General features: G+C 52.0%; 1 protein-coding gene across 4 annotated transcripts; it reads right to left on the bottom strand.

Annotated features, from left to right (window-relative positions):
- Positions 1-22,008, bottom strand: CA7 (carbonic anhydrase 7). Of its 4 annotated transcripts, none has more exons than XR_005457352.1 (9): positions 21,928-22,008; positions 18,534-18,731; positions 10,401-10,519; positions 8,668-8,763; positions 5,983-6,045; positions 4,269-4,331; positions 3,865-4,020; positions 1,281-1,573; positions 899-990 (listed from the first exon to the last, which is right to left on the bottom strand). XR_005457352.1 is itself a non-coding variant. In XM_038772790.1 (8 exons), exons 1-8 carry the CDS (start codon positions 21,965-21,967, stop codon positions 868-870), a joined length of 858 nt encoding a protein of 285 aa, XP_038628718.1. In that variant the 5' UTR covers positions 21,968-22,008; the 3' UTR covers positions 1-867. The 4 variants fall into 4 exon arrangements, 2 of the variants coding, with proteins under 2 accessions (XP_038628718.1, XP_038628719.1); XR_005457353.1 differs by having other exon boundaries at positions 1,281-1,570; XM_038772790.1 differs by lacking the exon at positions 1,281-1,573 and having other exon boundaries at positions 1-990.
- Between the last annotated feature and the right edge of the window lie 1,886 nt (positions 22,009-23,894).

The raw sequence follows: 23,894 nt of genomic DNA, 5'->3' as shown, positions 1-23,894 counted from the left end.
TCTAGGTTTAATGATTGTCGGTGAAATGATTAAAAATCTTTGTGATTTGAGGGTGAGAGGCAGCCATCGTTCTAAGATGCCCAAGAGGTTCCATTTACGGAGAGTCTCCCCTTTCTTAGGTCCTATTGCTTTTCGTCTTTCCAGCAGCCAACTGATTGGCAAGCAGGGCAGCAGGGCAAGGGGGCAGCATCAATTTCGACCCTGCGGCACACTTGCACCCCCCCTCCCCCGCCCCGCGAAGGGATATGGGAACCTCCCCGTTAGTGGAGGGTTTCCTGGGTCTGAAAGGCTAGAGGGTGGAGGAAGCGCTGGGGGCATGAAACATTTCTAGGGGCCGCCGGCCAGCTGGCCAAGTGCCAAGAAAGCCCTGGGGAAGGTAGGTCCGTGCCCCTGCACCCCCTCCCCCGACTTGGAGGCCCCAGGACCCATGGTCGGGGCCACAACTGAGCGGTTCCGTTCTGACACTCACCCCTCCAGTGTGACTCTGATAAAAAAATCTCTATTCAATTTGAATAACAAGAATGTGTGGGGGGCAGTTGTGGTCTCCTGCTGGGGGCGGGTGGCGTTGAAATGAGTAGAGCTCCGTACTGGCACCCACCCACCCTCAGGCTGTCCCCCAAGAGGTTCATTTTCCCTGTTGCCAGAGATGGGAATGATAAAGGCGTCAGGAGGAACTGGAGGGTAGTGGGGGTGGTGGTTGGGGGAACTTTCTGGAAAGACTAAGAAACCTGGGTGGGAGGTGCTGGAAGTGAGCACCAAGCCCCAGAGCGGTTCCTGGGGCTCCAGTGGGCTGCCCCTGGGTTTGGTCTTTGCTGATTGGAAGCACTTAGGATTCTGGGTGTTGCCACTGGAGGTTGTCCGGCTCCTTCAGGTGCGGAAAGATGCTTGGACGACTCGTCCCTTCAGGGGCTGCGGGGGACGAAAGTTGTTCACCATGTGGATCCTCTCATCTTCCTCAGCGGTGAAGAGGAGGGTCCGGAATTTCTCCAACTGAAACGAGACGTGGGCTCTGGGCAGGGGGAGGGAGGGAGGGAAAGAGAGAGGGAGGGAGGACCGGGGCAGTCCATGCGGGCCATGAGAGCCGCAGCCCAGGATTTTGTGGGCATTTACCACGGACAACCCTGACTGCTCCATTGGTAAATACTTGTGTGTGTTGTCTTGTCTCCTTCGTTAGAGTGGGAGCTCCTTGTGGACAGGGACCATGTCCCTTCTGTATGTTAAACTCTCCCAAGTGTCTAGTACAGTGAGTGCATTGTACTCAGTAGGTGCTCAATACATACCATTACTATTGCTACTATCTATGGGTTTGGTTTCCATAATCCAGGACGAGCGGGGAATTGAGGCAATCATCCAGGCAATGTAGCCAAAAAGTCACCCATCTGTATTACTCAAAGGAGAGCCTCAGCCATGGAGAATTTGATTCCTGGGCCAAGCTACTTTGGAGGGAGTGGCCATCTTGGCCTATAGGGAAGTCCCCTGGGCAAGGGCCTTCTCATCTCCTAAGAGAGGTAGGAACATTGCATCCAGTGGGAGCTCAGAAAACACCATTATTGCCACTCCTGCATCATGGCTTCTTGGGCAGAGAAAATTAAGGGACAAAGAAAGGGAGGGAGGGAAGGAGGGAGAGAGGAAAAGGGGAGAAAAACATTGGCTTTTATCATTTTTCTCTCCACTCTTATTTTTTTTTTTACTTAGAATATGTTCTCAACCTGTGTCCCCTCACCTCCCCCATTCTTTGAGTGCTGGGGCTGTGTCTTTTATTTCAGTTGCAAGGTCCCAAGTAACTAGTCGAGGGCTCTGCGCCCAGTAAGTGCCCAGGGCAGTGCTGCAGCTCCACAGTAGTGGGCTCGGGTGGAAGGTAGGAATGGTCCAGAAATGTCCGGAGTGGGGTATCAGTAAAACCACAAGTGCTGGTCGCCCGTTCTGGTTGGAATGATCCCGAGCGGATGCTTTCTTGGGATTTGGTGTTGCCGAGCCACCCGGACTGGTAACATCACGGCTGTGTGGGGGTTGGGCATGAGCCAGAGAGGGACTTGACCCCAACCCGATTTCAGTCCTCTACAGGGCACTTGGCTCTGGATGGGACACAGAGGGGTGTGGAGGGTGTGGGGGCTGCTCCGGTAATGAGGATGGGATGGGGGGTGTCGGGGGAGAGAAGCCGGCTCACATTCCTCCTGCTCCCTCTTTCAGCCAGCAGTACCTCTGACTCAGTCCAGAGACCCCAAGGCCCAGGGAGAGAGGAGGAGTGATTCCAGGGCCAATTTGCCCCAGTTGAAGAGCAAATATTTTCCTGAACTTGGAGTCATGACAGCAAAGTCAGGAATGCCAGGCTGGAAGAGGCTGTCCATCCCCTTCCATGGGGCCAGGTCCCACTGAAGCCATTCCAGACAAACAGACAGACAGTCAGACAGACAGACCAGCAGGCAGAGCCTGCCAGTGTTTGCTGGCTCCTCCCTCCCCACAGGGAATCATGGCTTACAACAGCCCCTTCCTCCCTAATTCAGCGAGATCTTTTTCTTTACATCAATTCCTCCTATAGTACCTTTGTTTCCCCTTGGTCAGTCCTCAGCTGAGACAGAGAGGTTCAGGCCCTCGGGACACTAATCTTTCAAGTATTTTAATCCCCTCATTAATAATAATGATTGTGGTATTTGTTAAGCATTTGCCAAGCACTGTACTAAGTGCTGAGGTAGCTACAAGATAATCAGGTTCCACATGAGGCTCGCACTCTTAGGAGGTAGGACAGGTATTGACTCTCCATTTTGCAGTGGAGGGAACTGAGGCACAGAGAAGGGAAATGACTTGCCCAAGGTCACACAGAAAGGCACGTGGCAGAGCTGAGATTAGAACGCAGGTCCTCTGACCCCTGGGCCTGGGCTCTATCCACTAGTCCACTGTGGGACAGGAACTGTGTCTAACTCACTGGTATCCAACCCAGTGCTTAGTACAGTGCTTGGCACATAGTAAGTGCTTAACAAACACCATTATAATTATTAGTCTGTGCTGCTTCCCTTATTGACCTTCTTTCACTCTCTCCTTTCCAGGCTGAATGACTCCTATTTCCAGTCATCTTGGTGGTTCAAGCTGGCCCTTTTGGTCTCTGCCTCTCTGTCCATCTCTGTATCTCTCTTTCTCTCTCTTTCTTCAGTGGGGACACCCAGAGTGGGCACAAACTCGTGCACAGGTGTGTTTGTGTGTGGTTTGCTCCTGTTGCCTTAGCTGAGGATTGAGCTCACTCTCCTGCTGCCTTTGTAAGCCTTCTGGCAACTTTGGGGCCCACTATGATCCCTGGATCTTTTTTCTACCAAAGTTTTGTCCCTCTTGTAGATGTGGGCTTGGTTGCTCCTCCCTGGGCATCCAGTCATGCATTTTTCTTTTAGACTGTGAGCCCACTGTTGGGTAGGGACTGTCACTATATGTTGCCAACTTGTACTTCCCAAGCACTTAGTACAGTGCTCTGCACACAGTAAATGCTCAATAAATACGATTGATTGATTGATTTTTCCTTATGGGATGTCTCCCCTGTGGTATCTAGTGTCTGAGCCAACTCACCGAGACCCAGGAGAATTCAAATCCTGATTTCAAGGTGCCTCTTCGGCCCGGTTCCCATCGACACAGTGACACCCACCAGGCTGGCCTGGAAGCTCCCGGGCCGAGTAGCAGACTTGTACTTCCCAAGCGCTTAGTACAGTGCTCTGCACACAGTAAGCGCTCAATAAATACGATTGAATGAGTAGCACTGGCAATGCCTTGGGGCTGGCCCCCACAGAATGGCACCCACCATCTGTGCCTTCCCCTACTCGGGGCTGACTCCTATCTGCACCTCTCCCCTTGGCCATGGTTGGGCCTGAAGTGCCTTCTTACCTGTTTCTCTGAGACCTTGATCGGCTCCTTCAACACAATCCAGGTGACACTCTCGTTGAGGGGCGGGGTGGTCAGAGAGCCGGGGTAGGTCCAGTAATGAAGGCCCAAAGGCAGGAGGCACTTGGGACTGAAGTCGGAAAACTGGGCTTTGGACCCCTGGGGAGGAAGGAGGGGAGACAGAGCCACTCAGACATCCACCTAGCCGGCCTCGGGGAGGCAAAACACAACAAAGACAGGTCAGACCCTGACCGTATCTCGGGAAGAAGTGAGGGCCCCCAAGTTACATAAGGCTGAGAAGTGCCAGAGCCCCTTGTAGGACCGTTGTCTTGGAATCCGGAGCTTCTGTTCCCAGCTGTTCCCCCACACACCCAGCCCACCCCAGCATGAAGAAAAATGTCACTCACGCTTTCAGTGGAGATGAGCCCTTTTTCCCACTGGCTGGGGCTGCTGGGGTTTCGGTTTCTCCGCTACCAGTGTTGAGAGAGGTTGGGCAAACAAGAAGCAAACTGCTGGACTTTCAAGAGGCCAAATGCCATGTCCACTCTCACCGGAGCCCCTCAGGAATGGGCAGGGAAAGCAGGGAGCCAAAGGGGAATAGTACTAGGGCTCCCCAGTTTGCAGAGAGGCTAATGACCCTTCATGCCTCAAGCCCTCCCTCCAGCTTCTGGCACTCTGGCCCTAGAGGCTTTGTGACCTGGGGGAAAGAGCATGGGACCAGAAGTAGCGTGGCTCAGTGGAAAGAGCCTGGGCTTTGGAGTCAGAGGTCATGGGTTCAAATCCCGGCTCCGCCAATTGTCAGCTGTGTGACTTTGGGCAAGTCACTTAACTTCTCTGTGCCTCAGTTACCTCATCTGGAAAATGGGGATGAAAACTGTGAGCCCCGTGTGGGACAACCTGATCGCCTTGTATCCCCCAGTGCTTAGAACAGTGCTTTGCACATAGTAAGCGCTTAACAGATACCATTATTATTATTATTATAAGTCAGGAGACACAGCTTCTAGGTCCCGCTCTGCCACCGACCTGCTGTATGGTCCGGGGCAAGTAACTTGAACCTCTCTGGAAGGGATCGTGTCTCCTGACTCTATGGAATTGTCCACTCCCCAGACCTTAGTACAGTGCTGTGCACACAGTAAGCATTCAATCAATCCCACTGATTGATCAAAGGATTGGGGTGGGCCTCAGTTTCTTCCTCTATGAAATGGGGATAGGATCTCAGCTCTTCCTGCTCTTCCTCCCTCTTAGATCGTGAGCCCCATGTGGGGCAGGGTCAGAGTCCAGTCTGATTTTCTCCTAATACCCCAGCACTTGGTGCCCAGTGAGTAGAAGGAGTAATAGTATATATTTTAAGCACCTCTTGTTTTATTAATAATAATAATAATAATGGCATTTATTAAGCACTTACTAAAAGCACTGTTCTAAGTGCTGGGGAGTTTACAATAATAATAATGATGGCATTTATTAAGCGCTTACTATGTGCAAAGCACTGATCTAAGCACTGGGGAGGTTACAAGGAGATCATGTTGTCCCACGGTGGGCTCACAGTCTTAATCCTCATTTTACAGATGAGGGAACTGAGGCACAGAAAGGTTAAGTCACTTGCCCAAAGTCACACAGCTGATAAGTGGCGGAGGCGGGATTAGAACCCACGACCTCTGACCCCCAAACCCGAGCTCCAAGGATGAGCTATAGACATGGCTCTTGGCCCTCCAAAGGAGCTCCCGGTCTTAGAATAAGGGGGAGAGGGGGCTGGCAACAGCCAGATAAGGAAAGATGCAAACAAAAATCGGAGAGAGGAGAACGTCAGTTAATATGGCAGGAGCAGTAGGATCATCGTGGATCAGTCCAACTGTCACCAAAAGTTTCAGGCACAGCCACAGTCATGGCCAGGCCTTCCAGGCATTTGAATCCTTCAGGGTTGGGATGGAGAATGGGCCAGTGCTTGATAAACACTGTCATTATTATTCTCAATAAGTTAGACCTTCCTTCCCCATCTGATCAGCTTTGGTTATTCCTAAAAACGTCATGAGAACAACACATTGTCTCCAGGAGTCGCTGTGCTGGGGGAAGTGAGAGTCGAGAGAGTCAGGAAGGACAAACTGAAGCCAATAAAGCACTCACTTTGAACTTGACCATGTACAACACGTCAGTCAGCCTGTTCATACTGGCCCGCTCACCTCCAGTCTAGAATTGAAAAGTGACAATGAGAGGCGTGAGAAAGCAACAGTCCTGCTCCCTGCCTGGACGTGTGGGGCTCGGATGCTTCCTCCAGACTTGGCGAGAAGCCAGCTAGGCCTCCTCTCCCAAAGCCGAGTTTCTCCCGGCCCGGGGCACTGGCCTTCTCCGCAGGGCTTGGCACTGTAAAGTGAAGCCATCGGTGTTTTGGCTTCCTAGTCCTATCTTGTAACCCTGTGGGGCTGTCTAGGAGGGCAACTGGCACCCGGCTCCTCCAAGCATCCTGGTGCTTTTTGCGGAGATTCCTGGGCTAGTGGAACCGCAGGCTGGACTCAGGATGGCATTGCTAATTATCTTGGGATTTTAGGGCCCTCTAGTGATTTTGCTCTTGTGTTCTTGCTTTCTAGAGCTTCCTCTCACTTCCCCCCTCTATTTTCCCTCCTCCTCCTTCTTTCCCTTCTCCTCTCTCTCCCGTTTCCCTGGGCTCCGGCTCTGGCCAGGCTCCAGGCAGGCTGTTTAAGAGGTTTTTCCCAACCTTCTCCGGAGCCGACCCAGCCCAGTGGTAGGGACCATCTCTATATGTTGCCAACTCGTACTTCCCAAGCGCTTAGTACAGTGCTCTGCACACAGTATGCGCTCAATAAATACAATTGAATGAATGAATGAATACTGGAGCCATTCTGGAGGCCTGGGGAATGAGGGTGGGAGTGGGAGAGGGAAGTCCACGCTCCCTCAAAGCCTCACCCCAAGATCGCACCTGTGCTCAGAATGGAAAGTTGGTGATTTTGCCTGGCTCTTTTCGGAAGAGCCACCATGCTGGGCCAGACCAATAGACTGTAAGCTCCTTGAGGGTAGGGACTATGTCTTCTACTTTCTTGGACTTGTATTTTCCCAAGCACTTAGTACAGTACTCCGCACCCGGAATGAAAAATCACTTTGTACTCAAAGATGACACTGATGGTGAAATTAAGCTTGTAGGCAGGGAACGTGTCTACCAACTCTGATGTACTGTCCTCTCCCGAGTGCTTAGTTCAGTGCTCTGCACACAGTAAGTGCTCAGTAAATACCATTGATTGAAATCCACCCAAGGGTTTGTGAATGTTCTGTACAGTAGGAGGCATTCAAGAAACATTAGTGTTGATCTTTTAGTACAGTGCTGTGCACACAGTAAGCGCTCAATAAATACAATTGATTGATGGATTGTTATTGATTCATTCATTCAATCGTATTTATTGAGCGCTTACTGTGTGCAGAGCACTGTACTAAGCGCTTGGGAAGTACAAGTTGGCAACATATTGATGGTGATGATGATGGTGGCGATGACGATAATAACGATGATGATGCAGAGGTGGCCCATGTTGGCTCGGATCAAATTTGATGATGAAGAAGAATGTGCTTATAATCTGGGGCATGAACACTTAATTCAATTTGGAATATGCTCCAGCTCCTAGAATTGGTCACTAAAAAGGACAAGACCGGGATACCAAGCGCAAAAGCCAAAAACAAGCTTCAGCCGTCAAGGGGTCTGAGGCCACTACGTCCCACCCAGCCTCCTAGGAGCCTGCTGCAGTGGTCAGAGGAATGGGCTGCTCAGACTGACTAGGGGCTGGGAGAAGCCGACCATCCAATGCAGAGGTGGGCATCAACGGGTTTCCCCATGGCCACTCAGAGGCCCTGAACCCACTCGGCAACCTGGCCTAGACCCTGGTAGCACCTGGATCAGCTGCCCAGCCCAGGGGCAGGAGACAAGGGCCAGGGGTCCGGAGCCAGGAGGGGCAGGAGTTAGGGTCGATTCAGCACCTACTGTGCGCAGAACACTGTACTTAGCCTTTGAGAGAGCACAATTGAGGTAAAAGACAGAACCCCTGTTCTCAAGATTACCGTCTAATAGTGGAAAAAAGCAGACATAAATTATTTAGAAATAATGGGAGGGAAGTGGGAACGAGGAACCAAGATAGATCTGCTAATAGCAAGAGTATATGAAAAGAGGAAATGGATGACTAACTAGTTGGATAAGTCGAGTAGGTGGATCAACACATAAATCAGTGCTGAGGGTGGCTGGCTTTGGGTGGGTACCAACTGGGCTATGGGGAAATCATCCGGGAAGGCCTCCTGGGGGAAATCTGATTTCAAGAGGGCCTTGAAGATGGAGGAGAGCTGGGATCTGGTGGGTTTGAATGGGTAGGAAGTTCTGGGTCAGAGGAAGGATGTGAACTGGGAGTCAGAGGCAGGAGAGTCGAGAGCTAGCTCATTGAGAAGGTCTGTTATCTTTTGGGGATTCACAGCCTGGGAATCCTGAAGCTCCATGAAACCTGGGTCTTGGGTCTCACTTGGGTCGGGTGTCAGACTAGGCTGAGAGTCCTTCAGCAGCTTCCCAAAGGGCCTCCCTCTGCCCAGTGCTTGGGAGGCAATGAGAGGAGGGGGAGAAGGAAGAGGAGGAAGAGGGAGTCAGGGGGAAGAATGAGGAGGAGGCAGGAGGAGGAGGAAGAGGGAGGAGGAGGAGGCAGGTCTCTTTAAATGAGGCCTCCAGAGGCGGGCATGGAGTGGTGTAGGGCAGCTGGATGGGCACCTCTCATGAATTCCAATGCCAGTAAGAGGGCTGCGCGGCCCTTCCTTTCCCTGCCGGCTCACCTCCAGGAAAATGCCGATGACTGCCAAGCCATCAGGGGCTGCCGCTGCTTCTCCAAAGGTGTCATATTTTTTCGCGTTCCAGTGGACTAAGTGGAGCTGCAGGTGGGAATGACAAACCAGACCCCAAATTTGGTCAACTCCCCATGATCCAGGGGCTCATCATGCAGTGCTCTTGCTCCTTCTCCTGTTTTTCTTCCTTCTTGTCTTTCCTTCCACTGCTCACTTGTGCCCATCTCCCTGCTCCCTGGCACTTCCTTCAGGCTATCAAGATTTGGGTGGAGGAGGAAAGCTCTCCTTTCCTCTTCTCCCACTTCCTTCTGCGTCACCTGGACTTGCTCCCTTTATTCATCCCCCCTCCCAGCCCCACAGCACTTATGCACATATCTATCATTTATTGATTTCTATTTATGTGTGTCTCCCCCTCTAGACTGTAAGCTCTTTGTGGGCAGGGAATGTGTCTGTTTACTGTTACTTTGTACTCTCCCAAACGCTCAGTACAGTGCTCTGCACACAGTAAGTTCTCAATAAATACAATTGAATGAATGAATGAGGAGAGGGCACATCCCCCTAAGCTAACAGATCAGTCACTGGGCTGAGGAAGTAGAGTTCAGCGAGGGTCTCTTAATTGCTCACTTGGTCAGTTGCACCCACCTTCCATGCACAAACACTCTCCCATCACCGTTGCCCCCCATCAGCCCCTTCCCCACCCTCCAGAGGGCCCTGAAGCTCGACTGGACTGAGAGCCTTTCCTTGGCCTGGTAGCTCTCGATGCCCAGAGCTGGCTGTCCTCGGGGTTGGTAGAGCAGAGCCCCCATAAAGTTCCTACGCTCTCTGTGAGTTTGTTCCAGGACCTCAGCAAGGAGCCGGCAACCACGTGACTAAGATGGGGAAGGAGCCGTTCATGGCCAAGTCAGCAGCCGTGCTTTGGGGAGGCCTTGGCAGAGGGGCGGGCCATGGTGCCCTGATCTCTACCCTTCTACACTTCACCAGGGACTCGCTTCCCTCCCTGTCATGCTGAGATTGCAACTGGAGTGGGGCCAGTCTCAGCACAGCCAACCCTGCCGCCCCTGAGACCAAGAGGACTCATAATGAGCCACCCTCCCTCGGGTCCTGTTCCCACCACTACCTACTGGGTCCATCCTGAGGCGGCAGAAACACCAGCCCGGGCTTGGCCCAAGTTGCTACTGGCCCTGCTGACTGCTCAGGGACAGGGTGTTAAATGAGCAGGGTGACAGGGACCACATAGGTAATGTGACAGCAGTGAAACCGGGGCCCTGGCATGGAATGCAGGGAGCCGGGGCAGGGCCTGGGGCACAGCCAAGCCAGGGGCAGAGCCAAGAGGACCAAACCCACTCGCCTGAGCCGAGGCCTAAGGGCTCAGCCACCCCACCGCCAGTGCTGGCGGGAGGCAGCTGTGGGGATGAGTGGTGCAGAGGGAAAAGGTGGGCAGTGGAGACTGGAGAGAGCCAGCCCAGGGCCACTTGGGAGGAGAGGCAGGAGGACCTGCAGAGTGATCCTGCTGGCCCCTTCCTAACTCCCCTGCTAAGCCGGCAGGGGAGAAGCGGCTGTTGCATCTCTCCTGATCCCCATGCCTCCTCGGGGCCAGCTCTCCCCCAGCCCTCTCCTGCCCCCGAACAGAGCTGTGGGGCCTGAGAGCCACCTAGCCCCCGGAACCAGGCCTCCCGATGGCCCCCTCCCACTTCAAGCTCAGGCTCAGGTTAGGAAGGTCTTACCTCACTAGGGAAAGAATGACCATCCACCGTGTGCTCCGAGCCCTGACCGGGCTTCTCTCCCCAGTGGAAATGAAACTGCTTCAGTCTATAGGGCCCATCCAGGGGTCCCCCATTTACCACTGTCAAGAGACACACAAAAGGAAAGGTGAATTTTGGCTCCGGTTTCACTTCCAGAACCAAAGAGCCAAAAAAAGGTGGCCAAATCCCAGGAGGAACCTGATTCTTCCCATGATTCCTGGAGAGGTGGCCCCTGGGGGTGGGCAGCAGGAAAGTGGTGGGAGGTGATCTGCAGACCCGCATCCATGCCCAGGCCGGGCAGGATGGTGTTGGCTCCCCTTGGCAGGGAACGGCCACCTATTTCTGGCTTAGTCCAGAGGCACCTGTGTGGCTGACTGTGTGACCTCGGGCAAGTCACGCAACCTCTCTGGGTTTCGCTTTCCTCATCTGTAAAATGGGGGTGAGATCCCAGCTCTCCCTGACTCACAGGAAAGTTGTGAGGATAAAATGGGTTGACTGATGTGAAAGTACTTTAGGTAAAAAAGAAAAAAGCACCATACAAATGCAATGGGCTATTATCCCCTCAGGAGGACTAATTCTCTGGAGAAGACACTAATGCTAGGATCAGTCCAGGGAAAATATGGAAGAGGCAGACCAGCAGCTAGATGGATAGAGACCAAAACAACGATAACGGAAGAACCGTTAGAAGGGTTATGGTAGAAGACAGCTCGTTCTGGAGAAAATATGTCCATAGAATCACTATGAATCGGAAACGACTCAATGGCACTGGATAATAATTATCCATTAGACTGTAAGCTACCCTAAGGCAGGGCTATGCCTTTTACTTCTAGTGTATGCTGCCAAGCACCAGGTGCGGTGCTCGACCTCCAGGAACCGCTTGATGACTGTTGCTGTTGCTGCTGTGGGTTTTGGGCAAGTGCCTCTCTGGGCTTAAGTGGGCAGTTGGAGAGTGAATTGACCCTTTCAGCCCACCAAGGGTGTGACACCCCGGTGTCCTGGGGACTCCTGCCCAGGAGGCTCTGTGGCCATCGGTGGAGCGTGTCTGACCGAGGCCCGGAGGAGGCCAGCCGCCCTGGGTCTCAGAGGACAATTCAGAGGTGGGTATCAATGGGTTTCCCCTAGGCCACTCAGAGGCTCTGAGACTGCCCAGCACCCTGGTCCTTCTAACACCTGGATGGATTGCCCAACCCAGGAGCAGGGGACAAGGGGCAGCATCCCGGTGAGTCGCTGCTGAAGTCATCATCATCGTCACCATCGTCGTCATCAATAGCATTGCCTGAGCACTGTACTCAGAGCTTGGGAGATTCCAAGAGAGTTAGGGGTGTGGCCCCTGCCCTCAAGGAACTTACAATCTAACAGGGGAGACAGACACTAAAAATTATTTCAGCTGGGGGAGTAATAGAGAGTATAAAGATACGGACATAAGCGAAACGGGGGCCGAGGTAAAGGAAGTGCTTGGATGGTGCTTAAGGGCCAAAGTGGCTGTTGGGTGACATGAGGTGGGGAAATGGGAGAATGATCGGCTGGGGAAGGCCTCCCAGAGGAGAGGTGATCTCAGAAGGGCCGGAGGAGAAGGGGAAGGGTATTCCAGATAGGAGGAAGAGCGCGAGAAAGAGATCGAAGGCAAGATAGGTGAGAGTGAGGCACAGTGGATGGGTGGGCTAGGGATACGGATAGGTGAAGAAAATCCTCCAAGCTGCTCCAGAACCAAATTTTGCTCCTTGGGCAACACTCAAACCCACCCAACACTGGAAAACAAGGAAAAAGCTACTGGCATGTGGGGACAGTCCACTGACCCACTGAAGGGGAAATGGCCCAGGTGAGGCACAGTGGCCCAGGCCTAGATTCTAGAACTACAACTTTTCCTTTCAAAACTCTATGCTGGTCATTGTATTTGCACTCAAACTCTCTGAGGTGGGGGAGGAGCAGGGATTGGTATCTCCACTGCCCCCAGTTACTGAGTGCCTACTGTGTTTTGTAATTTATTTTAAAGTCTGTCTCCCACTCTAGTCTGCAAGCTTGTTGTGGGCAGGGAATGGGCCTGCCAAATCTGTTGTATTGTACTCTCCTAAGCACTTAGTACTTAGTTTGGTGCACAGTGAGCGCTCAATAAATTTTATTGATCGATTCAGAGAACTGAGCTGGGTTCCCACCTGTGAAGAGCCCTGTACTGGGCATCTACTGTGTGCAGAGCACTGTATTGGGTCCCTAATGTGTACAGAGCACTGCCTGGGCTGCTATTGGGTGCAGAGCACTTTATTGGGCACATGCTGTATGCAGAGCACTGTACTAGATGCTGGGGAGAATCAGCCCCTCCTCTTTTTTCATTCATTCATTCATTCAATCGTATTTATTGAGCGCTTACTGTGTGCAGAGCACTGTACTAAGTGCTTAGGAAGTACAAGTTGGCAACATACGGAGACAGTCCCTAAGAGCTGCAACACCATGAGCCTTCCACCCTCCCCTTACACCAGACCTTTAGACTACTGAGAAGGTCACTGTTGTAGCCATGGCTACAGTCTTCTAGAATGTGAGCCCACTGTTGGGTATGGACCATCTCTATATGTTGCCAACTTGTACTTCCCAAGCGCTTAGTACAGTGCTCTGCACACAGTAAGCGCTCAATAAATATGATTGAATGAATTGAATGAATGAATGAATGGCTGTGGGTCCTGGGACTGTTGGACTGAGCCATGAGAAGCCTGAAATCCTGCTCCTCCAGTCATAGTAACAATAATAAGAAGAATTATGGTACTTGTTAAGCGCTCACTATGTTCCAAGCACTGTTCTAAGCGCTGGGGTAATGATGGCATTTATTAAGTGCTTACTATGTGCAAAGCACTGTTCTAAGTGCTGGGGAGGTTACAGGGTGAACAAGTTGTCCCACGAGGTGCTCACAGTCTCCATCTCCATTTTACTGAGGCCCAGAGAAGTTAAGTGACTTGCCCAAAGTCACACAGGTGACAGTTGGCGGAGCCGGAATTTGAACCCATGACCTCCAACTCCAAAGCCCGTGCTCTTTCCACTGAGCCACGGGGGTAGATACACAGTAATCAGGTTGGACACAATCCATGTTCCACATGGGTCTCACAGTCGAAATCCCCATTTTACAGAGGTAACTGAGTCCCAGAGAAGTGAAATGACTTACCCAAGGTCACACAGCAGACACGTGGTAGAGCTGGGACGAGAACTCAGGTCCTTCTGACTCACAGGCCTGGGCTCTATCCACTAGGCTATGCTGCTCTTCCAAGTGTTTGACTTTTGTCAATCAAATCCTCAGATTGGCCCTAACAGTCTTAATCCTCAGTGGTGGTAAATATCACCTGGCAAACCTTGACCTTATCATTCTCTGTTTGAAGTCTTTCCAATCTATGTTACTAATTAACTCCCGACTTTGATCTTGTCTAGTTGGGGAATCGGATTTAGCCTTGGCCACTGGGACCTATACAGAATTCTCAATTTGGATACCCAATAGAGTTTCTAGTCCTAAACTCTGGGCCTCAGTTACCTCATCTGGAAAGTGAGGATTGAAACTGTGAGCCCCACGTGGGACAGGGACTGTGCCCAACCCAATTTTCTTGTATTCACCCCTGTGCTTAGTACAGTGCCTGGCACAGAGTAAGCGCTTAACAAATATCATCACTATAAAATATTATTTCTGGACAGTTGTATGGTTGGCAGAGAGAGGACCAAGGGCCGCCCTTTTATTCCCTCAGGTGAAATAAAATTCCTTTTCCCACAGAACAGCAAACTGGCAGAGCAGAACAGGCCTCTCTGCTTTGATTTGATTTCGCTCCTCCTTTATGGTATGGACCATACCGATATGGACCACGTCTGCCGACTCTACTGTATTGTATTGTACTGTATTGTACTCTTCCAAATGCTTAATACAGTGCTCTGCCCACTGTAAGTGCTCAATAAATTCTACTGCTTGATTGACTGAAGGATTGATTTTCCAGCCAAAGAGGCCCCAGTTTCCATCTCCCGGGAAACCAGCCTCAGTGGAGTCTAAGACCCTCCTATTCCACCTGCCCGCTGGGGATGAGATGAGGCCTGTCGCCACCGTCCCACTGCAGCAGCTGTTGAGGCCAACTGCGGGGGTGCAATGGGGAGGCTCACCCAACTGGATTTGGGGCTCTGGCGACCTAAGCCATTGGCTTTCCCGCCTAGCTTTTGGGGAAGGCAGGCAGCAGCGGGAGCCAGACCCACCCCTTGGGGTCAGATGGGGGTGGACCAGAAGATGGCCTTCAAGATGGTGGCTTTCTTCTGGCTAAGCCCCCACCTGGCAGTATACAGCAGGTAGGACTGGAATAGACCCTGAACCCAAGGTGAGTGGACATCCCACATCAGGCAGGTGATCGCACCATGCTTCCCCGGAGGGCTGCCAAGGACACGATCATCACCTTGGCCCAGCTGCCAGCCCCACTGGCCAGGCGGTGGTGATGGCAATGGCCGGGTCTCAGGCAGCTGCCCTGCCTATGTTGGCAGAGAACAAATGGGCGTTTGGCCGACTGCCCACTGGAGTCCTGGCCTTGCCAGGCTGGTGTCGGCAAGCACTGGGGCAGCCTACTTTCAGCAAAGCAAGGGTGGGGGAGCTTCCTGAAGGTGACTGACTTTCAATGAAGGAGTTCAGCCAACGGGAGGGGGAAAGCCAGCTCCTGGATTTGGACCGGGATTTGTATGTTGAAGGAGCTGAGTGTGCAGAGTGGGTTGTAGTAGGAGATTAGTGAGGCAAGGTAGGAGGGAGGGAGTTGATTGAGTGCTTTAAAGCCGATGGACAGGAGTTTCTGTGGGATGCGGAGGTGGATGGGCAACCACCAACTGTACTGGAGGAGTGGGGAGACATGGACTGAATGGTTTTCCAGACAAAAGAGCTTCCCATTCCCCAAACTCCTGACTCCAGCCAGATAATGGCCCAGCACAGAGTCCTTGGGTGCTCTCCAAATCGAAGCAGAGAGGCCTGTTCTGCTCTGCCAGTTTGATGTTCTGTGGGAAAAGGAATTTTATTTCATGAGGGAATAAAAGGGTGGCCCTTGGCCCTCTCTCTGCCAACCATACAACTGTCCAGAAATAATATTTTGTAATGATGATATTTGTTAAGCGCATACTCTGTGCCAGGCACTGTACTAAGCGCAGGGGTGAATACAAGAAAATTGGGTTGGACACAGTCCCTATCCCATGTGGGGCTCGCAGTTTCAATCCCCACTTTCCAGATGAGGTCACTGAGGCCCAGAGAAGTGAAGTAACTCGCCCAAGGTCACACAGCAGGCAAATGGCGGAGCAGAGATTAGAACTCATGACTCCCAGGCTCATGCTCTATCCACAAGGCCATGCTGCTTCTCTTTATCTGCTTGAAGGTCACTTAGGTTATGGACACGGTCCACTAACGCTTCCTACCAGTACCAGTCATCCTCACCTACTCACTGCATGTCACCCCTCATCTCTCCTCCCCTCCATCTCTCCTCCATTCCATCTCTCCTTCCCTCCATCTCTCCACCCCATCCCTTCTTCTGAGAAGAGAAACTGAAAATTGATCATATTTAAATCAAATATTTGATCAAAATATTCAACATATTTTGTTAATATGTTTTGTTTTGTTCTCTGTCTCCCCCTTCTAGACTGTGAGCCCGCTGTTGGGTAGGGACCGTCTCCATATGTTGCCAAATTGTACTTCCCAAGCGCTTAGCACAGTGCTCTGCATCATCATCATCATCATCAATCATATTTATTGAGCGCTTACTATGTGCAGAGCACTGTACTAAGCGCTTGGGAAGTACAAATTGGCAACATATAGAGACAGTCCCTACCCAACAGTGGGCTCACAGTCTAAAAGGGGGAGACAGAGAACAAAACCAAACATACTAACAAAATAAAATAAATAGAATAGATATGTACAAGTAAAATAAATAAATAAATAAATAGAGTAATAAATATGCACACAGTAAGCGCTCAATAAATACGATTGATTGAATGAATGAATGAATGAATGGCTCCGATAAGCAAGATTGCCGGTCGGTCTTGGACCCTAGGAGATCCAGCCATCAGCGAAGGCCCGGTGCTACTTCTCGCTGCAATCGGGTGACGTGTGTGCGGAGTGTGAAACAGGCTGCCTGAACCAGACGGCGAGTGGAAGGGCTAACGTGTTTCGTTTTCACAGCCCAGTCCAGCGAGTGGGGCTTCAGGGGTGGGCTGCTCACTTTCCTTTTTGCAGTTTTCAGGCCCAAGGCCGAATGAAAAATTCAAGACTCTCTGAGCCGGAGCTCTGACAACATGATTGTGTTACTCTTCCAGCCCTGCAAAGCACGCTGCTGGTCAGCTAAGAGGGAAAGTCACACCGCCTGGCACCTGAGAAAGTCAGTGTCAGTGTCAGGGTCAGAGTCAAACACAGTAACAAGGGCCCAAGGGCTGATTTGTGGCTGGTGGAAACTGGGAGCAAATGAAATGGGGCCATCAGAGGGGCCATCATTTTCTTTGTGGGTTTATCGCTAACTCTAGCCCTGACTCACAGGGTAAAGTTCTCCTTCCCTGAAAACCTTCCAAATACCTCTCACAAGGACCCAGAACAGGGTTTTCCGGGCCTTCTCGGGGCCCAATCCGGGGACTGTGCCCTCTTCCTCCTGCTCAGCTGATCTAAAATTTCCCCAGCTCTCCTTTGGGCTCCCCCTGCCACCTCCAGCACCACCCTCAGGAGAGTCAATCAATCAATCAATCAATCAATCGTATTTATTGAGCGCTTACTATGTGCAGAGCACTGTACTAAGCGCTTGGGAAGTACAAATTGGCAACACATAGAGACAGTCCCTACCCAACAGTGGGCTCACAGTCTAAAAGGGGGAGACAGAGAGGGAGTCCACCATCCATGGCCACAGGACATCAGGAGTGGCCTGACACTGTTGACTCGGCATTCCCCCTGATCTTCCCATCCATCATACCTCTGTGCCCTCTGGGAGCAAAGCGCCAAATGGGACAGGAGACCAACCAGGTCAGAAACAGATTGTCTGGCCAAAAAGTGAACAGTTGGCCACCCTAGTTCCAAGTCTAGGAAGAAGCAGCGTGGCTCAATGGAAAGAGCCCGGGCTTTGGAGTCAGAGGTCATGGGTTCAAGTCCCGGCTCTGCCAATTAGCAGCTGGGTGACTTGGGGCAAGTCACTTAACTTCTCTGTGCCTCAGTTCCCTCATCTGTAAATGAGAATTAAGACTGTGAGCCCCCCACGGGACAACCTGATCACCTTGTAACCTCCCCAGCACTTAGAACAGTGCTTTGCACATAGTAAGCGCTTAACAAATGCCATCATCATTATTATTATTAAGTCTGGAAGGTGGGGGGAATAGGTGGGTGCCTGGAGAAGCTGACCGGGCTGCAATTGTGCAGTTGGGGCAGGAGAAAGCATAGCCACCGCCAGAACCGGGGCACAATGCAGCAGAGAGTGGAATCTAACAGCTGGCAAAATGCCCAGGGTTCTGAGTGCCCAGATATTAGCAGAGGCAAGTGATGTGATCAAGGACATCCTAGGACCCACTGACAGCCTCAGCTTCTGGAAGGGCATTTCTCAGCTCTGACTCTCTGCCCTCTCCTCCTTCAGTTATCACCACCTCTTCCCTGAAGGGCCCTGGCAGCCAGGAAAAGTGGTTTTGGGGAGAGGAGGGAGTTGAGCCACAGGAGCTAAAGCCAGTAGGAACAGGCTTCCTGCTGAGGCCAGAGCTCCATCCCCTTCAGAAGCAGCGTGACTCAGTGGAAAGAGCCCGGGCTTGGGACTTAGAGGTCAGAGGTCACGGGTTCTAATCCCAGCTCCACCGCTTGTCAGCTGTGTGGCACTGGGCAAGTCACTTAACTTCTCTGTGCCTCAGTTACCTCATCTGTAAAATGGGGATTAAGTCTGTGAGCCCCAAGTGGGACAACCTGATCACCTTGTATCCCCTCCAGCACTTAGGACAGTGCTTGGCACATAGTAAACACTTAACAAATACCATTATTATTATTATTAAAGCCCCATCTTCAGGGCGGGAAACAGAGGGTGTGAGAGGTAAGGGGTTCCCCAGATCAGCCTGTGAGCCAGGATCCGAGCCAGGACCTGAACCCTGTTCCCCAACCCCAACCCAGCCCGGAGTGCTCACCTGTCCTGCCGTCCCCATCATCGAACTCCACCATGACGGAGTGGCCGTTGTTGACGATGCTCAGGGAGGTGCAGGCCTCGTAGGAGATGAGGAGGGGCTTGAGGCTTGAGTTGTACACCGCTTGGCTGGACACGATGTTAATGGGGGACTGGCGATTTCCCTTGGCAATGGGGTAGGACTTGTACCACTCTGAAGGGCCTGTGGGGCAGGAAAGAGAGCACCATTACTGTACACTGGTAGACTTGCTCCCGTTGACCTTCCCAAGTGCTTAGTACAGTGCCTTGCACCCATTGGGTGCTCAGTAAATACCATTATTGCTACTGCTCCTACTACCAATTGGGTCCTGAAAAGAAGGAAGCTGGGTCCCAGTCGCTCCCTAATGTACATGGGTGTCCTCGGTGCCTGTGTGTGCATGTGTGTTTGTGTGTGTGTGTGTCTGTGAGAGAGAGAGAGAGAGAGAGAGAGAGAGAGAGAGAGAGAGAGAGAGAGAGAGAGAGAGAGAGAGAGAGAGAGGTTGGGGGGGGATGGGGGAGCTGACAAGCATCCCTGCCATTCCTTCTCTCTGTATCCCGTATCCTGTATCCTGTATCTCTCTGGGATACAGCCATGGCAGCACTGCTTGTTGGCCTCTCTTTCCCACCCTGGCGGCAGAGTGGGCTGAGTTTAGGAGGCTCACTCATTCCCCAGGGCCCCAAATCAGAGGGGTTTGTTTTCTTGGGCTCTTGGGCATCCGTTGGAATCCCCATCTGTCTTTTAGTCAGGGCAGAAAGAAAAGGTGAGAAGTGGCCCCTGAGTCCCCCCCCCCCCCCCCCAACATAGGTACACAATTACTTCAGCATTTTCTCCAGGCCAAATACTGTCCTAAGTGCTGGGGTAAGTACAGGATAATCAGATGGATGAGAGCCCCTGTCCTTCCTGGAGTTCCCAATGAGTGCTTTTTTCTCCTCAGCAGCTTTCTTGAATGCACAGCCCAAAGGAGATAAGGGAGGGCAATCAGTGCACCCATGCTTGCAACCACACACACATACTGGAGAGGAGCCAGTCTCTCTGGGTCCTTGGGATTGGGGGGGGGGCGGGGGGTGAGGAACGGGATGGGGACAGCAGGACTGGACGGGGACGGGAGGTCCCTAGGTGACTAATTTTATCCAGAGTTTTTTTGTAGACTTCACTCTGCTGGTGTGTGAACACAAGTCTTCTCGGGTAGAACAGTGGCAAGTGCCGCGGTTCCAATCAGATGCATATGACTCAGATTCTCACAGCTCCTGACTTTGTTTATTTTTAAAACCCTTCATGTCTGCAGTAAATCCTCTGTCGGTAAGCAGCCATTCTCCCCAGAGGGGCTGCCCACACCGCAGGTGAACAGATTTGATCATGGCGAGCTGTGGGTCACTAAGGTCCCCTGCAATCGACCCAGAAGAATGGGAGGAGAGCCTCCTTGTTAGTGAGTTCCAGATAGAGTCCTGGGCCATGGACCCCTGGCCAGGCTGCCTGACGCTGGGGAGGGGGAAGATGGAGTTTAGGGTGAAATCTAAATGATGTAAGTGTTCACGCACGTCTAAGGCTCGGTTCAGTCATCTCCGTTGAAAGGGTAGAACATAGAGAAGCAGCATAGCTCGATGGAAAGAGCACAGGCTTGGGAGTCAGAGGTCATGGGTTCAAATCCCGGCTCTGCCAATTGTCAGCTGTGTGACCTTGGGCAAATCACTTAACTTCTCTGTGCCTCAGTTACCTCATCTGTAAAATGGGGATGAAGACTGTGAGCCCCCCGAGGGACAACCTGATCGCCTTGTATCCTCCCCAGCGCTTAGAGCAGTGCTTTGCACGTAGCAAGTGCTTAACAAATGCCTTCATCATCATCATCATTATTATTATTATCTCGGAGTTGGTGCCTCTCTTTCTCTCCCCACCTCACCAACCTCTTTCCCAGACGTCCAAGTATTGTAAAGGAGGTAATGAGGAAGTGAGGCTAGGACATACCCCCCTCTCCTTGGGCTGAAGGGAGGGGCGGAGGGAACCCCAGCGGAGCAAAGTGTGAAACCCAAGACAGTGAAATGTGGGTTTCCTTCTCCCACTGAGGCTGTCCTATCCCCCCAGGCCCATCCCTGCGGCCCTCCCTCCGCCTCTCCACTGCAGACCACTCACCTTGCTCGCCAACCTCCCCCACGACCCCTCCCGAGTCGCCCACTGTGGGTAGAACGCTCCTCCACCACCACCTGCGCCTTTGCAGCCTGCACATGTCAATCAATCAATCTATCAATCAATCGTATTTATTGAGCGCTTACTATGTGCAGAGCACTGTACTAAGCGCTTGGGAAGTACAAATTGGCATCACATAGAGACAGCATGTCCTTAGCTCTCTTCCTCCAGAGCGCCTCTCTGCCTCAGTATCCCCCCACCCTCGCCGGAAAAGGGGTAGGACAATCCCATACTTGCCGGAGCCCCACAGAGGAGAATGAGCAGATGCATGTGTGGTGGGGGAAGGGGGTTTTCTGTCTCTCTGTCTGAGGTGTCTCTGCTCTAGGCGTCTCTGTCTCTGGCTGGGTCTGGCTTCAGCGCTCAGAACAGTGCTTGGCACATAGTAAGCGCTTAACAAACACCATCATCATCTCACACACCGTCCCAACTCCCCTCCCCCCGCACTTCTCTGCTCGCTGACCCCGGACACTTTCCCCATTTCCCCCGTTCCCTCGGTCGGCTTGGACGCTGCAAGCTTGTGCTTCCCAGGCGCTTAGTGCAGTGCTCTGCACAGTAAGCGCTCAATAAATACGATTGGACGAATGAATGAGTGAATGAATGATGGGGAGGGGGAAGAGGGGGAGAGGAAGGAGGGGGCTCAGTGGAAAGAGCCCGGCCTTTGGAGTCAATCAATCAATCAATCAATCGTATTTATTGAGCGCTTACTGTGTGCAGAGCACTGTACTAAGCGCTTGGGAAGTACAAGTTGGCAACATATAAACAATAAATACGATTGATGATGAACATATAGAGACAGTCCCTATTCGACAGTGGGCTCACAGTCTAAAAGGTGGGGGGTCACGGGTTCGAATCCCGCCCCCGCCAACTGTCAGCCGTGTGACTTTGGGCAAGTCACTTCGCTTCTCCGTGCCTTCGTTCCCTCATCTGGAAAATGGGGAATTAAACGCGTGAGCCCCCCCCGCGGTGGGACAACCCGATCACCTTGCAAGCTCCCCAGCGCTTAGAGCAGTGCTTGGCACAGGGTGAGCGCTTAACAAATACCATCATCAGGATGATCATTCCCTCTCCGCCGCGGGGAGAGGAGAGGAGGAGCCGAGGCCGAACCGAGGAGGCAGAGGGATGCGGTGGCCCGGGCTACTAAAGCGGGAGGGGGGGTCCACGCCGGGCCCGGGGGCTGGGGAGGGGGCGTCTAGCCTACCGTCCTGCTGGCCGTAGCCCCAGGGGTGATGCCCGGTCATGCCGCACCGGCTCCGGCTCCGGCTCTTCGCGAGCCCGGCGCTGCTCGACCGCCTCTTTAAAATCGTCGCCCGCAGGGACTGTCCCCGGAGACGCCGCCCCCTCGCCCCTCCAGAGACCCTTCCCCCGGGCTCTCCCCACCCCCGGAGACTCCGCCCCCTAGGAGCTCCGTCAATCAGTCAATCAATCATCATCATCATCATCATCGATCGTATTTATTGAGCGCTTACTGTGTGCAGAGCACTGGACTAAGCGCTTGGAAAGTACAAATTGGCAACATAGAGAGACAGTCCCTGCCCAACAGTGGGCTCACAGTCTAAAAGGGGGAGACAGAGAACAAAACCAAACATACTAACAAAATAAAATAAATGGAATAGATATGTACAAGTAAAATAAATAGAGTAATAAATATGTACAAACATATATACATATATACAGGTGCTGTGGGGAAGGGAAGGAGGTAAGATGGGGGGATGGAGAGGGGGACGAGGGGGAGAGGAGGAAGGGGCTCAGTCTAGGAAGGCCTCCTGGAGGAGGTGAGCTCTCAGTAGGGCCTTGAAGGGAGGAAGAGAGCTAGCTTGGCGGATGGGCAGAGGGAGGGCATTCCAGGCCCGGGGGATGACATGGGCCGGGGGTCGATGGCGGGACAGGTGAGAACGAGGTACGGGGAGGAGATTAGCAGCAGAGGAGCGGAGGGTGCGGGCTGGGCTATAGAAGGAGAGAAGGGAGGTGAGGTAGGAGGGGGCAAGGTGATGGACAGCCTTGAAGCCCAGGGTGAGGAGTTTCTGCCTGATGGTATTTACTGAGCGCTTACTGTGTGCAGAGCACTGGACTAGGCGCTTGGGCGGTCCAATCAATCAAGCAATCAATCAATCGTATTTATTGAGCGCTTACTGTGTGCAGAGCACTGGACTAGGCGCTGGGGCGGTCCAGTCAATCAATCATTCGTATTTATTGAGCGCTTACTGTGTACAGAGCACTGGACTAAGTGCTTGGGAAGTCCAAGTTGGCAACATATAGAGACAGTCCCTACCCAACAGTGGGCTCACAGTCTAAAAGGGGGAGACAATCAATCAATCAATCAATCAATCATATTTACTGAGCGCTTACTGTGTGCAGAGCACTGGACTAGGCGCTTGGGCAGTCCAATCAATCAATCAATCAATCGTATTTACTGAGCGCTTACTGTGTACAGAGCACTGGACTAAGCGCTTGGGAAGTCCAAGTTGGCAACATGTAGAGACAGTCCCTACCCAACAGCAGGCTCACAGTCTAAAAGGGGGAGACAATCAATCCATCAATTAATCAATCAATCAATCATATTTACTGAGTGCTTACTGTGTGCAGAGCACTAGACTAAGAGCTTGGGAAGTCCAAGTTGGCAACTAGACCCTACCCAACAGTGGGCTCACAGTCTAGAAGGGGGAGACAGAGAGCAAAACCAAATGTACTAACAAAATAAAATAGAATAGATATGTACAAGTAAAATAAATAAATAAATAAATAGAGTAATAAATATGTACAGATGTATATACATATATACAGGTGCTGTGGGGAAGGGAAGGAGGTAAGATGTTGCCAGGTCAAGTTGGCAACATCTAGAGACGGTCCCTACCTCACAGTCGAGAAGCTCCAGAGACTCTCTCCTCCTCATCTCATTTCCTCATAATAATAATAATGATGATGGCATTTGCTAAGCGCTTCCTACGTGCAAAGCACTGCTCTAAGCGCTGGGTGGATGCAAAGTGATCAGGTTGTCCCACGCGGGGCTCACGGTCTTAATCCCCATTTTAGCAGATGGGGGAACTGAGGCTCAGAGAAGCGAATTGACTTGCCCAAGGTAACACAGCAGACATGTGGCAGGGCCGGGATTCATTTTCATTCATTCATTCAATCATATTTACCGAGCTGTTACTGTGTGCAGAGCAC

Source organism: Tachyglossus aculeatus, chromosome X1 (assembly GCF_015852505.1).
Source record: "Tachyglossus aculeatus isolate mTacAcu1 chromosome X1, mTacAcu1.pri, whole genome shotgun sequence".
In the NCBI taxonomy this organism is placed as follows: Eukaryota; Metazoa; Chordata; class Mammalia; order Monotremata; family Tachyglossidae; genus Tachyglossus; species Tachyglossus aculeatus.
This window is presented reverse-complemented; position numbering and strand designations above follow the sequence as displayed.

Bases quoted from the DNA above. Each gene is read 5' to 3' on its own strand.
- CA7 (XM_038772790.1), bottom strand. From the start codon at position 21,967: ATGACCGGGCATCACCCCTGGGGCTACGGCCAGCAGGACG. The intron at 4,332-5,982 runs GTGAGTGCTTTA...CAACACTGGTAG, and splicing joins TGTACATGGTCAAGTTCAAA to CGGAGAAACCGAAACCCCAG. The intron at 4,021-4,268 runs GTGAGTGACATT...CTTCCTCCCCAG, and splicing joins GGCTCATCTCCACTGAAAGC to GGGTCCAAAGCCCAGTTTTC.